Below are 12078 nucleotides of genomic sequence, written 5' to 3'. Positions count from 1 at the left end.
CCCTGCACAGCTGCCACCACCGATTGCTATGGAAACCCGGGAGGAGGCGAAGCAGGGGAAAGCTGCCTGGCTGGGAGGCTCCCGCAGTGGGAAGGGGTCCCGCAGGAGAAGGCTTGATGTGGCGAGGCTGGGTGCTTCTGCTGGGGTGAGCCCAGGGCCGAGCCCTTGCAAGAAGGCAGAGGATGAGCACTGGCTTGGCCTCCCCATCCCACTGACACCCCGGGGGGGGGGGGGGGGGTTGAGGTGCTAGTTATTGCCTACAGAGGATTCTGTGCTTTTCCTCTCTCTGTCTCTGCATCAGTCATGACAGGAGCTTGCAGCAGAAAAGCACCTCCCTCACCAGCTGGGAACTGTTGCCAGATTTCAGCTTCACCAGCCTTTTTTTTCCCCTACCAATACACAGAGGTTTTCTTATGTGCAGCTCAAAGGCTCTTCTGTTTGACTTTCTTGTGAGGACTATCAAAGTGCTCACAGAATTTTTTTCTTTCTCATTTTTTTAATGTTAAGCAGCTTTTAAGAGGGGTCTCAGCACGGGCAAGAGGCTCTCATCAGGCACGGGTTCTGCCTTCCCCTTTGAGCAGCAGAAAGACAGCAGAGAGAGAATGCCTCTTAATTAGTGAGCCAGCGCCTCCCTTCCTTTCTCTCCCTGTCCAAGCCCAGCAAAAGGCCATGAACATCCATCTGGGGCACCAAAATCAGCTTCTGATGACAGTGCCCTTGGTTAGACACTCACGTGTCCTGGCAGCCCTGTGAAACTCTGAGGAAAACATGTAACAACTTTCTTTGTCAAAGACACCAAACGAGCTTTATCTACCCTAGGCATGTTCTCAGTTCTTTCCTTTTAGTATCTCTTTCTTACCTGTTAATGCAGACTCCTGCTGATAGTCTTATCTCAGCATTACAGATCACGAGGTGACATGAGCAAAGGTCATGCTGGCAAAGTTAAGACAAGCTATCTGTGTAGACAGTCTCTGAATAGCATGGCCTGTACTGGGATCATCAGCCAAAAACATATCAGAGAGGCACATGCATAGGAATTATTAGGTTTTTAAGGATGTCCAGGTTATGTCTCCTCCCTCTCTTCCCCTGGGGTAAATTCATCCAGAGAAAATCCTTTGCAGTGCTGCTGGCTCTGGCTCTGCCAGTGATGCACACGTGAAGATGTTTGGGACCCAGCTCTACAGTGACCTCGCTAAAAAAATGTATTCTTGGGAAACCTGCTGTCCCAAGGAACAGGCCTGCCTGCACAGAATTGAGCTGGAGAAAGAAAGCAGGTGTTTAGATCAGACCTGAGAGACTTTGTAAGGTAGCAGCTGAATCACCATGCTGCCTGAGGCAGGGAAGAAGTGTGAGCAAGCCCAAGGGACAGACAAATGCTGTCTGCAGCCCTTGTTGAGGAATGGTGCAGTGCCACTCACACCAGTTTGTGAGAAGAGGGAGCCAAAAAGAGAGATGCTCCCTGGCACTCAGCATGCCTTTTTTATGTGAAAAGGTGGGTGTTGTTTTCATTCGTTCCTGAATCCTGACTTTGATGTGACAACTTGTGCAGGAAGGTACAAAAGAAAGCAGGGAGATCTGGAAAATGCTTCTTGCCTGAGCTGAGGTTTAGTTAGACTCCTGTAATTAACGACTGCAGCTCTCCTAAGAAAGATCCCAGCTGCTTTCCTCTGCAGCTTGCTCTATAAATTTTTCTCTCACGCAACTGACACACACCAAAACTCATTCCTGCGAGGAAGGGAACGAGCATGTATAAATCAAATGTATCTGAAAAACATGAACAAGAGGAGAGGGGATAAAAGGAGCACAGACTCCAAAAGAAGTTACATAAATCAGCTTCCCTGGGAGGATGTGACCAGGTCCCTCTGGGCAAGAGGTAGCTTGCAGGCTTGAGTAGCAAGCCCTTCACATCTGATCAGTAAGTGAGCAGCTCAGGCAGTAAGTGAGACCTCTCTGTGCCCAGCATCGAACATGCTGTGCCAAATGTGCCTTCCTTTTGTCTCGGGATAAACAACTCTTTCAATAAGCTGTTCTGCTGAAGTACTTGGTGTTTAGAGTGCCTCCAGGGGAGCTAGGACCTCCCTGTCCATCCCCAAGGCTCAGTCTTCACGAAGTCTCCCAAACTGAGTAGTGTCATCTGCCCTGTAAAATTATCTCATCCAGCACAGATTAAAAGGACATCAACCTGCAAAGTCCAGGATACCGCAAAAGTAGGCATTCTCAAGCAGCAGAAGTCTGTTCCTCTAATCCTTACAAGAGGAGCCTTTACTGCTTTTGAGAACTAGCCCTTGCTCTTTATAGTATATAAAACAATCACCAAGGCTCTGTGCACCCTTGCTTTTCAGATCTGCTGCCTTTTCTCCAGGCCAGTGGGGCCCAGTTCTTGAAAAGTGGGTAACGTTCCAGTCCTTTGGCAGGTTTTTACCTCGGAGACGTTGGCAGTTTCAGTTTGCTGATGGTCCTTTTGCACACTGTTGCCATTCAAAGTTCAGCCAAGGCAGAGAAGAGCAGGTAAGTGACTTCATGGATTTGGCACCCCCAACAGTTGTTTCTTGGGATGACAGGTGCCCAGCAGGCACGGGCACATGCTCTCCTCAGGCCTTTCATTCCCTTGGTCCATCTGCCTACTCTTTGTTCCTCCATCCCCTTCATTTTTATCTACTTGAACTATACACCAACCCTTCACCAGTTCTTGTCTTCTCAGAGTCTCAAGGGTCTTACCAGGTTCTTTTGCCTCTTACAATATCTGGACAGCTCTAAGTGCCCTTCCACTTTCTGAGAGGTTCATTCACCCACCAAACTGTGTTTCTATAGCAAAGCTGGGGGAGGCTCAGCATATACATCCAGTTGCCTTCCACCTGTAAGCATCTCTCTGGGCTATTCCCCCTTCTCCCAAACTATCCTGTTTTGCCTTTGCTCTCTCACAATCCTTTGAGCTCTATTTGATTTGCAGACACAATTTTCTTTCATGCATTTCAGCTCTGCCCTGTGAATCGCCTCTTCACTGATACATTTTTGCTTAGCTTGAAGAGGATTAAGTAAATTCTTTCACCATGGCAGTCCTATTTTTGCCTGTGCCTGTTATCAGGGAACATAGGACAGTGGCAGCAGGGGGAAGCATTTTATTAAGACGCCAAGGTATCTGCCACACAGTCCTACTGCTTTCCTGCTCCCCACTAAGCTTTCGCAGACATTGGTAGATAAAGTTCTGCTAACAATAGCATTGCCCCATTACTTCTGCCTTTGTCTCCAAAGGCAGCTACTGAATTTTCTTTTCCAAATGCTATTAGCTCTTCCCTCTAAAGTTTCTATATTTAATGTAAATCTTCCATGTCTGAAGTTCGTGGCAATCATACATGGACAGGCAGGGAGGTGAAGGGAAGCCTGCCATGCAGCCTGCCCAACCTGCTCACCTGGACACAGCACAGGATGCCAAGGAGAAGCTGAACAGGGGGCCCTGCCAGTCCCTCAGTCAGTGCCTGCTCAGCTGCTATTAAGAGAAGGGGAAGCACCTAAAGCCACCCTGGCTGTGTGGCTCTGAGCCATAGCTGCAGGGCAAGGACTGAGCTAGCACGGAAACTGTAGGTCCTAGCCCACAGCACAGACTCACCAGCCCACAGCAGCCCTCAGCAGAAAGAGGCTGTTTCTGTTCTCAGGCTGTTGCACAGCAGGTTAGCTCCCCACAGCAGACAGAGCATGTACAGCAAAACTTTCTCTGTACCCTCTGCCTTGGCACCTCATGGGGCCAAGCCAGCCTGGTCCAGCACCAGCAGCATATCCTCCAGCAAGCTTCTGTTCATGCAAATCACACCGAGTTTGTCCCAGTGTTCAGCACCTAAAGAGGTCCCCACAACTTAGAGAACATTCTCAGTGCTTTCAAGCAATAACTCCCAGCCAAACCCTGGCAATGTGTCCAGGCAGTAATCTTTCCAGGATAAAATGTAGAGGTCAGCAATGTAGAGGACTCACTGGTCTTTGTTCTTTCCTTGATGAAACAACACAAACCCAGGCTGACTGTGACAGCCCTTTGTCATGTATGGTCTGCTAGAGCAAGGAAAACCGTGCTTGAGCAGCACCTGCCTTACCTGGCTGACCTGTTGTGAAGATCACCTCTGTCTCCATGCTGACTTCTGAATGGACAGAGCTTTATCATCCTCTGCTTCAGCATCTCGTAAAGACTAGTGGGGCAGAAGGAGAGCTCTACCACATCCTCTCCCTGGATAACTATTGCATCAGGCTAGAACTGTGCAAGACACAAGCTTTTTCCCTCAGTAACCAAGATTAGACCATGAATAAAAGGAATTAGCTAAAGGTCATGCCAGCTAGAACAAGAATAATGAAAGCAGGCTTAAGGAACAGCTGTGTGCAATTGCTCAAAGTACAGCAGAATTTGTCCTTTTCCTGACTCAGTGTCTGGGGGAGGAAGAAATTTTAGCAGTGGCCAAAAGCACTTCTGGGTGGTGGACTGTTAGATGCATCATAAGCATATACCTGTTTTCTCTGCCCTGTATCCCGAGTCACACACAAAACAGATATGCATTGCCTTTCATCCCTAACTCCCTGATGGGTGCTGCCTCCTGCAACAGTCAAAGCTGCCCCCCTTGCAAGAACATCCCTCACTCCCGAGGTTAATGTGATGTGCCCTGGTGCCTCCAGTCACAGCAGACAAAAGCTTCTTCTCCTTGGAGTCTTAGACCCTGTAATTAGCCCTTGGCCCTTCAAACCAAAAGAAGTCGGGACACTTTGACCTTTGGAACCTGTTGGAAAGTTCAATTAACTTCAAGGGCCTTTGCTAGGAACATTAGTTGAGGAAACAAAGAATTCAGAGAAGTGCTGGAACATTGCCATCAAATTGTTCTGAATGTATCTATTTTTAGAGGGAGAAGAGAAGGAGCTGAAGAGAATACCTTGGAGCCTCAGTGCATGGCATGGTGGCAGTAGTTATGGGCCTCCCTCAGCCCCAAGCCTGAGCCAGAGGAAAGGGGGTGGTGATGATGCTGTTGGTAGCATCTTTCTTTATTTTTTTCATTTTATTTTTTTAAGAGATGAAGTTCCATTTTCACTACCCCACCCCCATGGTCAGAAAATGAGACCCACAGATAGAGCTGAAGATAATGGCAGGTTGCCATGGAAATGTGCATTTAGTCTCACTGTTTCCATGGCAACTGAAAGACATACCATGCTGTTCCTCTGAAAGATGCCAAAGGTAAATGAGCACTGATTAAAACAGGGGCACAAACTTGGGTTCTAATCAACAACAAAGACTAGGACCATAAACTCTTATTGCTCAAGCAGGAGATATTAAGAGCCATACAAATTCTGGGAAGGCCGGTGGCAGGAAGCACTGCACACAAACTGCTCCCCATGGGCTGCGGAATCACAGCCTTGGTGTAATGGCCCATCTCACTGTCATGAACAGCTTCAGCTGACTCACACAGTATTTCTGTCCACAGCTGGATACTAAACCAACCCAAAGTTCATGATCTACTGAGCTGCTTCCTGGGCAGGTATCTGCACAGATCAAAGCCAGTTGCAGCCTAATCCTGGAAACCATGCAGAGCAAACATATTCCTTAGAACCCAGCAGGATCTGAACTGCACCATTAATCCTCTACCTAGCCCCTAATGGCATTTGGTTTGAGGATTCATCCTTTAAAAAAAAAAAAAAAAAAAAAAAAAAAAAAAAAAGGAAGCAGAAAATTCTAAAATAAAAGAAGAAAAAGAAGAAAAAGAAGAAAAAGAAGAAAAAAGGAAAAAAAAAAAAAAAAGCCAATAAAGAGCTTCCCAAATAGAAGTTTGATATGATACAGGTGGCTGCAGTTTATTCTTGCCAATGCTCCATGTCCTTGAACGGTGGTTCTTTTTCCAGGCTGGCTGACAGTTGTATCAAACACACCATTACACAAGGTTATCCTGTCCTCTACTGCCAGTCTCTCTGGCAGCTATGGCCCATTCCAGAGAAGCATGGTCAGAGCTTTGGCTGGTGTGCATGAGAACAGGCAAAGAAAAGGGACTATCAAAACACTGCACATGCTGTCATGCTCTCTGCTAATGAGTTTGATGGTGGTGTTTGCTTGTGGAGACAATGTTTGGTTCAGTCCTTAAGCATGTGTTGTAGCAGCTTATCAGGAAATACATCACACTTGTTCTAAATTTTTGTCTGAACTCCCAAGAGCAGCCCCATGGAAAGGGACCAGGGTCCTGGCTGATGGCAAGCTGAATCTGAGCCAGCAGTGCCCTGGCAGCCAGGAGGGCCAACCCTGTCCTGGGGTGCATCAGGCACAGCATGGCCAGCCAGGCAAAGGAGGGGATTGTCCTGCTCTGCTCTGCACTGGGGCAGCCTCACCTCGAGTGCTGGGGGCAGTTTTGCTGCTACAATATAAGGATACAAAGCTATTACAGAGTGTCCAAAGAAGGGCAATGAAGATGGTGAGGGCCTTGAGAGGAAGTCATATGAGGAGTGGCTGAGGTAACTTGGTCACTGTTCAGCCTGCAGGAGACTGAGGTGAGACCTCACTGCAGTTAAAACTTCCTTGTGAGGAGCGGCAGACACTGGTCTCCTTTGTGGTGATCAGTGACAGGACCCAAGGAAATGGCAGGAAGTTCTGTCAGGGGAGGTTTAGGTTAGATATTAGGAAGAGATTCTTCATCCAGAGGGTGACTGAGACTGGATTAGGCTCCGTGGGGAAATGATTACAGGACCAGGCCTGCCAGAGTTCAAGAAGCATTTGGACAATGCTCTCAGGTACATGTGACTCTTGGGGCTATCCTGTGTGGGGCCAGGAGTAGGACTCAATGATCCTTGTGGGTCCCTTCCAACTCAGGACATCCTATAATACAATAAACTCCACTGATCAGTCCCAGCTTACAGTGTGAACAGTGGAACTATTCATAATGTAAAAACTCAATTTTAAAGACTATGATTTTTACTTGCAGCTGCCACCAGATGTTTGAAATGTTTGTAAGGTTGAAGGCAGTCTTGGTACAAAGCATGTGCCTTCCCAGCGTGGGAAACAGACAAGAGAAGCCTTCTTTCATACATCTCTACTTTCCCATTATTGCCTCCTCCACTGTTCAATGATTCCTCCCCCAGGTGCTGGATTCAGATAAGCCCTTGAAGTGGAAAGAAATGACACTACTGTGTGGGAGAAGCAGAAGTCCCAGTGGGTGTCATCCAGAGGGTACTGGTTCCACAACCCTAGTTGTCTTCCTGACTCACCCAATAGCTCTATACAGATGTATAATGACACAAGAGAAAGGTCTGACATTAGTGAAATTTTGCAGATGAAAATTTGTGGGTGAGAAGGACTGCTATTCCCCTAACATTCACCTTAGGTTGGCCATTGGTCCTATTGTAGCTACTCACCTCAAAATGCTCTTTGTAGTAAATGATACCACACAGGGGCCCACCAACACAAGCATAGCACTCATGCATATCTCTAAAACACAAAATAAAAGGGATAATGAAGATCTGCTATTTCCCTACCACTGCCTGGCTTGAGGCCTTGAAGTGGGACCTTATGTTAAGACAGATAGATAGATACTGAATCTGAAGAACAGAGCCAGTCACAGGCTGAGGATGTGCTGGTCATCTACCAACAAGTCTCTACAGAGCTCCCAGAAGCTCTCACCAAAGGGAGAATTTCTATTCCACCTTCTTCTACCTTCTTGTCAGTGACACTGATGATTGTGCCCTTTTCCCTTGAAGTTTCATCTTAAGGTTTCCATAAATATCTTTCTTGATCATTCACTCCTTGTCAGGTGGGTGAACTGAGAGAATCCTCCTTCTTTATGTGGGAGCAGAGAAAGATTTTCCACTGCAGTTTCTCATTTGGCATGAAGCTCCAGCTCCTTCAGCTTCTTCTCAGTGGCTCAATACAAGGGTTCCCAACTATTCCCACACTGTAGACCTCCTGCAGACATGCCTTGGCAGCCCCTCATGGTCCAGGCAGCATCAAATTCCCTGTCTAATCTTCTGTGTCCTTCTCTTGGCACCATAAGTCTTGCCCCACAGGCTACAATGTGGTGCCATCTTTGTCACCTATTCAGTGCACAAAACTTGACAGGTTAGGCTTTTTCAGTAGGAACCAAGATCCAGCCTTTCTGCCTACACAGCCAAAATGCACCAAGATCACCTTTGTACCCTTCTGTCAACAAGAGCCCCTTTGCTAACTTCCTAACATTGACAGAAGTTCTGAGGTACTGACAGACTTCTAAAGAGCCAGGACAACTCTGGAGGTGACAGACAGCCCTTTGCACCCATTCCCTAATGGGAACTGGAAAATCAGTAGCTTTCGCCAATACATTACACCTTCTCCCAGGAAGCAGGTCTAGGAAGCCAAGAGCAACAAGGTGTATGGGCTGGAATCTCTCCAGCTCCTAGCAGTTTCTCTGATCTAAAGACCACACTGCAGCAATACCAGCCTGCCTCCAAAACAGACAGCTGCAAAGAAACTTTTGCTCTTGCTTAGGTCCTGCATGGAGCAAATCCAACCTCACCCCAGAATGCCTGTGTATGTCTAGTGCAGTGAGTCCCAAGGAGAAAGGGGTCCACCTAGTGCAGTCAGAGCAGTACTGCCAGAACCGCGGGCAGAGCACATCACACATGCGAGCTTCACAGCAACGCTGCACGTGACACTGGTGGGCACCAAAGCCCCATCCTCTGCATAGTCCCTTGGAGCGAGGAACAGGCCCTCTGCAAGGGGCAGCACCCCACGTGGACACCACTAGCTCCATCTACTGCATCGGTACAGAGCAAGTGAAGGCAAGTGGAAGCTGGCTAGGTTGAACAGACATGGCACATCTACACTTAGCAAGAACAGCAATCCAAGATGAAGCCTGCATGTTTACAGGGGCTGAAGGCTGGCTTTAGTCCAGGGAAGAAAAGCCTTGGTAGCTGCTGGCTTGCTACCTCTCCAGCACTACTGCTGCACTTCTATTTCCCATAAAAGATCTCAAAAGAGGCTTGACCTAGGTCAGTCTATGTGTAATGGATCAAGAATGGATCTTCCTGGTTCAGAAAGCAACTCCTCTGACCTACTTATAGCTATCCCAGCTGAAAGAAATTGATTTTATCTAATGTATTCTACCTACACAAGCTTTAAGGTCTTACACTTTTCAAAGGCAATTCTGGCTGACACTACCTTCAAGATTTGGGAGCATAAAGGTAGGGTTAAAACACCCTGAAGGGTTTTAGAAAAATCTTTTAACCACATTCTTTTAGTCCCTTTTACAAAATGTGACAGCTCTTTCTGATACCAACATAACTAGGCAGAAGTTTTTTGCTACAGGAAATAAAAAGGGCTAAACTGAAAGAGCCATTGATCCACATTCTATCCATGTGCATCCCCATGTGATAGATCATATACCAGCTCCTGTAACATCTGCTGATGCAACTGAAACTAGCTGGCTATCAGCTCTGAGCACTAGAAATAAATAGGCAAAACAGTGCTGAACATAGGACCTACTAAATAGTTTAAAAAGGCTTTTAGGAAGCTTAACAAAAAATGCCTGTGGCATGGCCTTGAAAAGCTCACAGTTTGCCACAGGCGGTTCCCTTGAGACCAAAGTCATGCAGTGCTCCCACACTCACGTGAAAGATTCAAGTCTTAAACAATTTGGTTATGATCAGCTAAAACACAGAAGAGGGAACAAAAATAGCTTCCCCATCCCTCCTTTCATTGAGAAGCAGGTGAATCACTGACTTAAAAGACATCTAGTGGCAGATTAAAAAACTTTAGAAAATGACTAATCAAAAGCATGTTATTCTGGAAACTTCTAGACTTCCCAATCCATGGGAGTCTTAGAAAGGAGTGGAGCTATTCCAGTCTTTCATCAAACTATGCACGTTAGACAGAGATAAAATGGCAAACAAAGTTATGGAAAAGCTTCCCAGAAAACTGTAAGTCAAAAGGACTTGTGAACTCTTAGGCAGTACTCCTGCTCTCCTCTGTCTATCACCTTAACCTCCCTTCCTGCTGGCAAGAGCAGGCAGCAACCACACTACGAAACCTGAGAGTCCATATGACCTAAAATTCCAAGTCAGGTTTAAATAGCACTGGAGCATAGAGAGCTGTGTATTACATATATATATATATATATATATACACACAAGGTTTTTCTTCTTTTTATATATAAGAGACACAAGTTATTAATTCTTCCTACCTCTTTTTTTTTTTTTTTTTGGTTTCACTTACTCTGAACAAGTAAAAACCATAATCCCAGGAATTTACAGCAAAGTCACCATAGGTTCCTGGGACCAAGAAAATCCTGTTCAGCAAGAAAAAAGAAAAGTATCTGGAAAAGCCCACTGTAAGGTGGGCAGTGGAGTGTCAGCAGTACATGTGAGAAAGACTTCAAGTCCCATTTGCTTGGAAGATAAGGAATAAGCAACACTAGCCTGAAAGAACCTAGATTCTACCCACATGTAAATGCACAAGCAGTACCAATGAATCTCATAGACTTTTTTTAGTAAGACCTTTCAATAAACACACACACATATATATACAGCCTTCTCTTGCAGAGACAGTTAAGTAGTTCCACAATCAGGACAGGGCAGGCCAGTCAGCACCACCTGGCCAGTGGTTCACAAGGCGTTGAAGATGCTCCTGTGTGCATGCTCATGGTTACTTCATCGTTTCTGAAGGGAAGGCCAATATGTCTTGGAGACAGGCTCAGTGCAAACACACACACAGCTGCAGTATTGTGTAACAGCTGTGTCACAGGTTAAGGGAGATAAGAGGGAGCAGCACGGAAAAGAACAAACATAAACTCTCTGGAGACTGCCAAAAGTATCTGCAAACATTGTCTATCCATGGTAAGTCCAGTCAGAATTTGACAGAGAAGGAAGTCCCACATGAGCAACCCTTCTCTGCCTGGGGGTTGCTCACCACCTGGAAGGAACTTCGGATCAGCTCTTGGCTGAAATCCACCATGGATCCTTTCACAAAGGCCAGGCTGTCCACATCCACAACTACACGGGCACCACCTTGTTCAAACACCCTGTAAAAAAAAGCAGCATGTTAAACCATTACCTATGCCAAAGACCTTACAGCGAAGCAGAACCTCAGCATACTCCTTATCTCACAGGCTTCTTCCCTTCCATGCAAGATACTATCATGTTATGCATACCCCTCCTTCCATTTTTGCCAAGAACAGTAACACCTGACCACCAAAACGTCCCTTTGTCCTTGCCTGTCATCAGGATTGATAACTGTGTCCAAGGAAAACTTGTATTGGAAGCCAGAGCAGCCACCTCCTTCAACTTGCAGCCTGAGAAACTCTGATCCTTCTGCAATCTCCAGCAGCCTCTGCAAATAAATAAGAGGAAGAGGATTAAAAGGCCTGCTGAACAAACTAGTGAACACTCAAATATCTCCTCTGCGTGACGGCAGGGCAGGCAGTGCGGAAACCCTCGCAGAGACACCGGACCCCTCCCAGAGTCCCCACCTTCACGCAGCTCTCGCTGAGGAAGATCTGTCCTTCGCTGGGGCCGCTCTCCGTCGGGCCCGGCTCGGACAAGGACGACGCCCAGCGCAGCAGGGAGCCTGCTGGGCGGGCAGGGCCGGCCGGGGGCCTCGGCAGCGCTCGGCCGGGGCACGGTGAAGCGGAGCACCGGCTGCCTCGGGAAGAAAGGAGAGGGGGCGCCTCAGAGGGGTCCGCGTCGCCGGAGTGGGCGGCGGGCCCGGCCCTTGCAGCCACCACCCCCTGCCGCGCAGCGGGGACGTTCTGTGCCCCCGAGGGAGGGTCCAAGGGGCCGAGTGCCCAAGGGAACGGTACCTCGTCCGGCCGCCCAGCGCCAACGTCCACGACCACCGCAGGGCCGCCGGCGCCGCCATGCCAGCCCAGCCCCGCCCCGCCGCCATGGCGGAAGTGCGGCCGCGGCGGGCGGGAGCGGCCGCGCCCACAGCGGGGCGTCACCGGGGCGGCGGCGGCGGCGGTGGCGGTGCCCCTTCGCGGGCAGTGCTCGAACGCGTTACAGGCGCTCAAGGACACGAAACTGCTGTTCGCTCTTGAGGGTGTTTGCAGCCATAAAGCAGTGAAGAGTAATAAAATAAGCAGCGAGCGCTGTCCGTCCGCGCAT

At 48.0% G+C, this 12078-nt stretch overlaps 1 protein-coding gene across 1 annotated transcript; it reads right to left on the bottom strand.

Annotated features, from left to right (window-relative positions):
• Window positions 1-10448: 10448 nt before the first annotated feature.
• ISCA2 (iron-sulfur cluster assembly 2) lies at window positions 10449-11876 on the bottom strand. The gene is made up of 4 exons (XM_053946736.1): window positions 11775-11876; window positions 11445-11613; window positions 11190-11305; window positions 10449-10997 (listed from the first exon to the last, which is right to left on the bottom strand). Exons 1-4 carry the CDS (start codon window positions 11858-11860, stop codon window positions 10823-10825), a joined length of 546 nt encoding a protein of 181 aa, XP_053802711.1. The 5' UTR covers window positions 11861-11876; the 3' UTR covers window positions 10449-10822.
• Between the last annotated feature and the right edge of the window lie 202 nt (window positions 11877-12078).

The sequence above is a fragment of the Vidua chalybeata genome, chromosome 6 (assembly GCF_026979565.1).
Source record: "Vidua chalybeata isolate OUT-0048 chromosome 6, bVidCha1 merged haplotype, whole genome shotgun sequence".
NCBI classification, from domain to species: Eukaryota; Metazoa; Chordata; class Aves; order Passeriformes; family Viduidae; genus Vidua; species Vidua chalybeata.
This window is presented reverse-complemented; position numbering and strand designations above follow the sequence as displayed.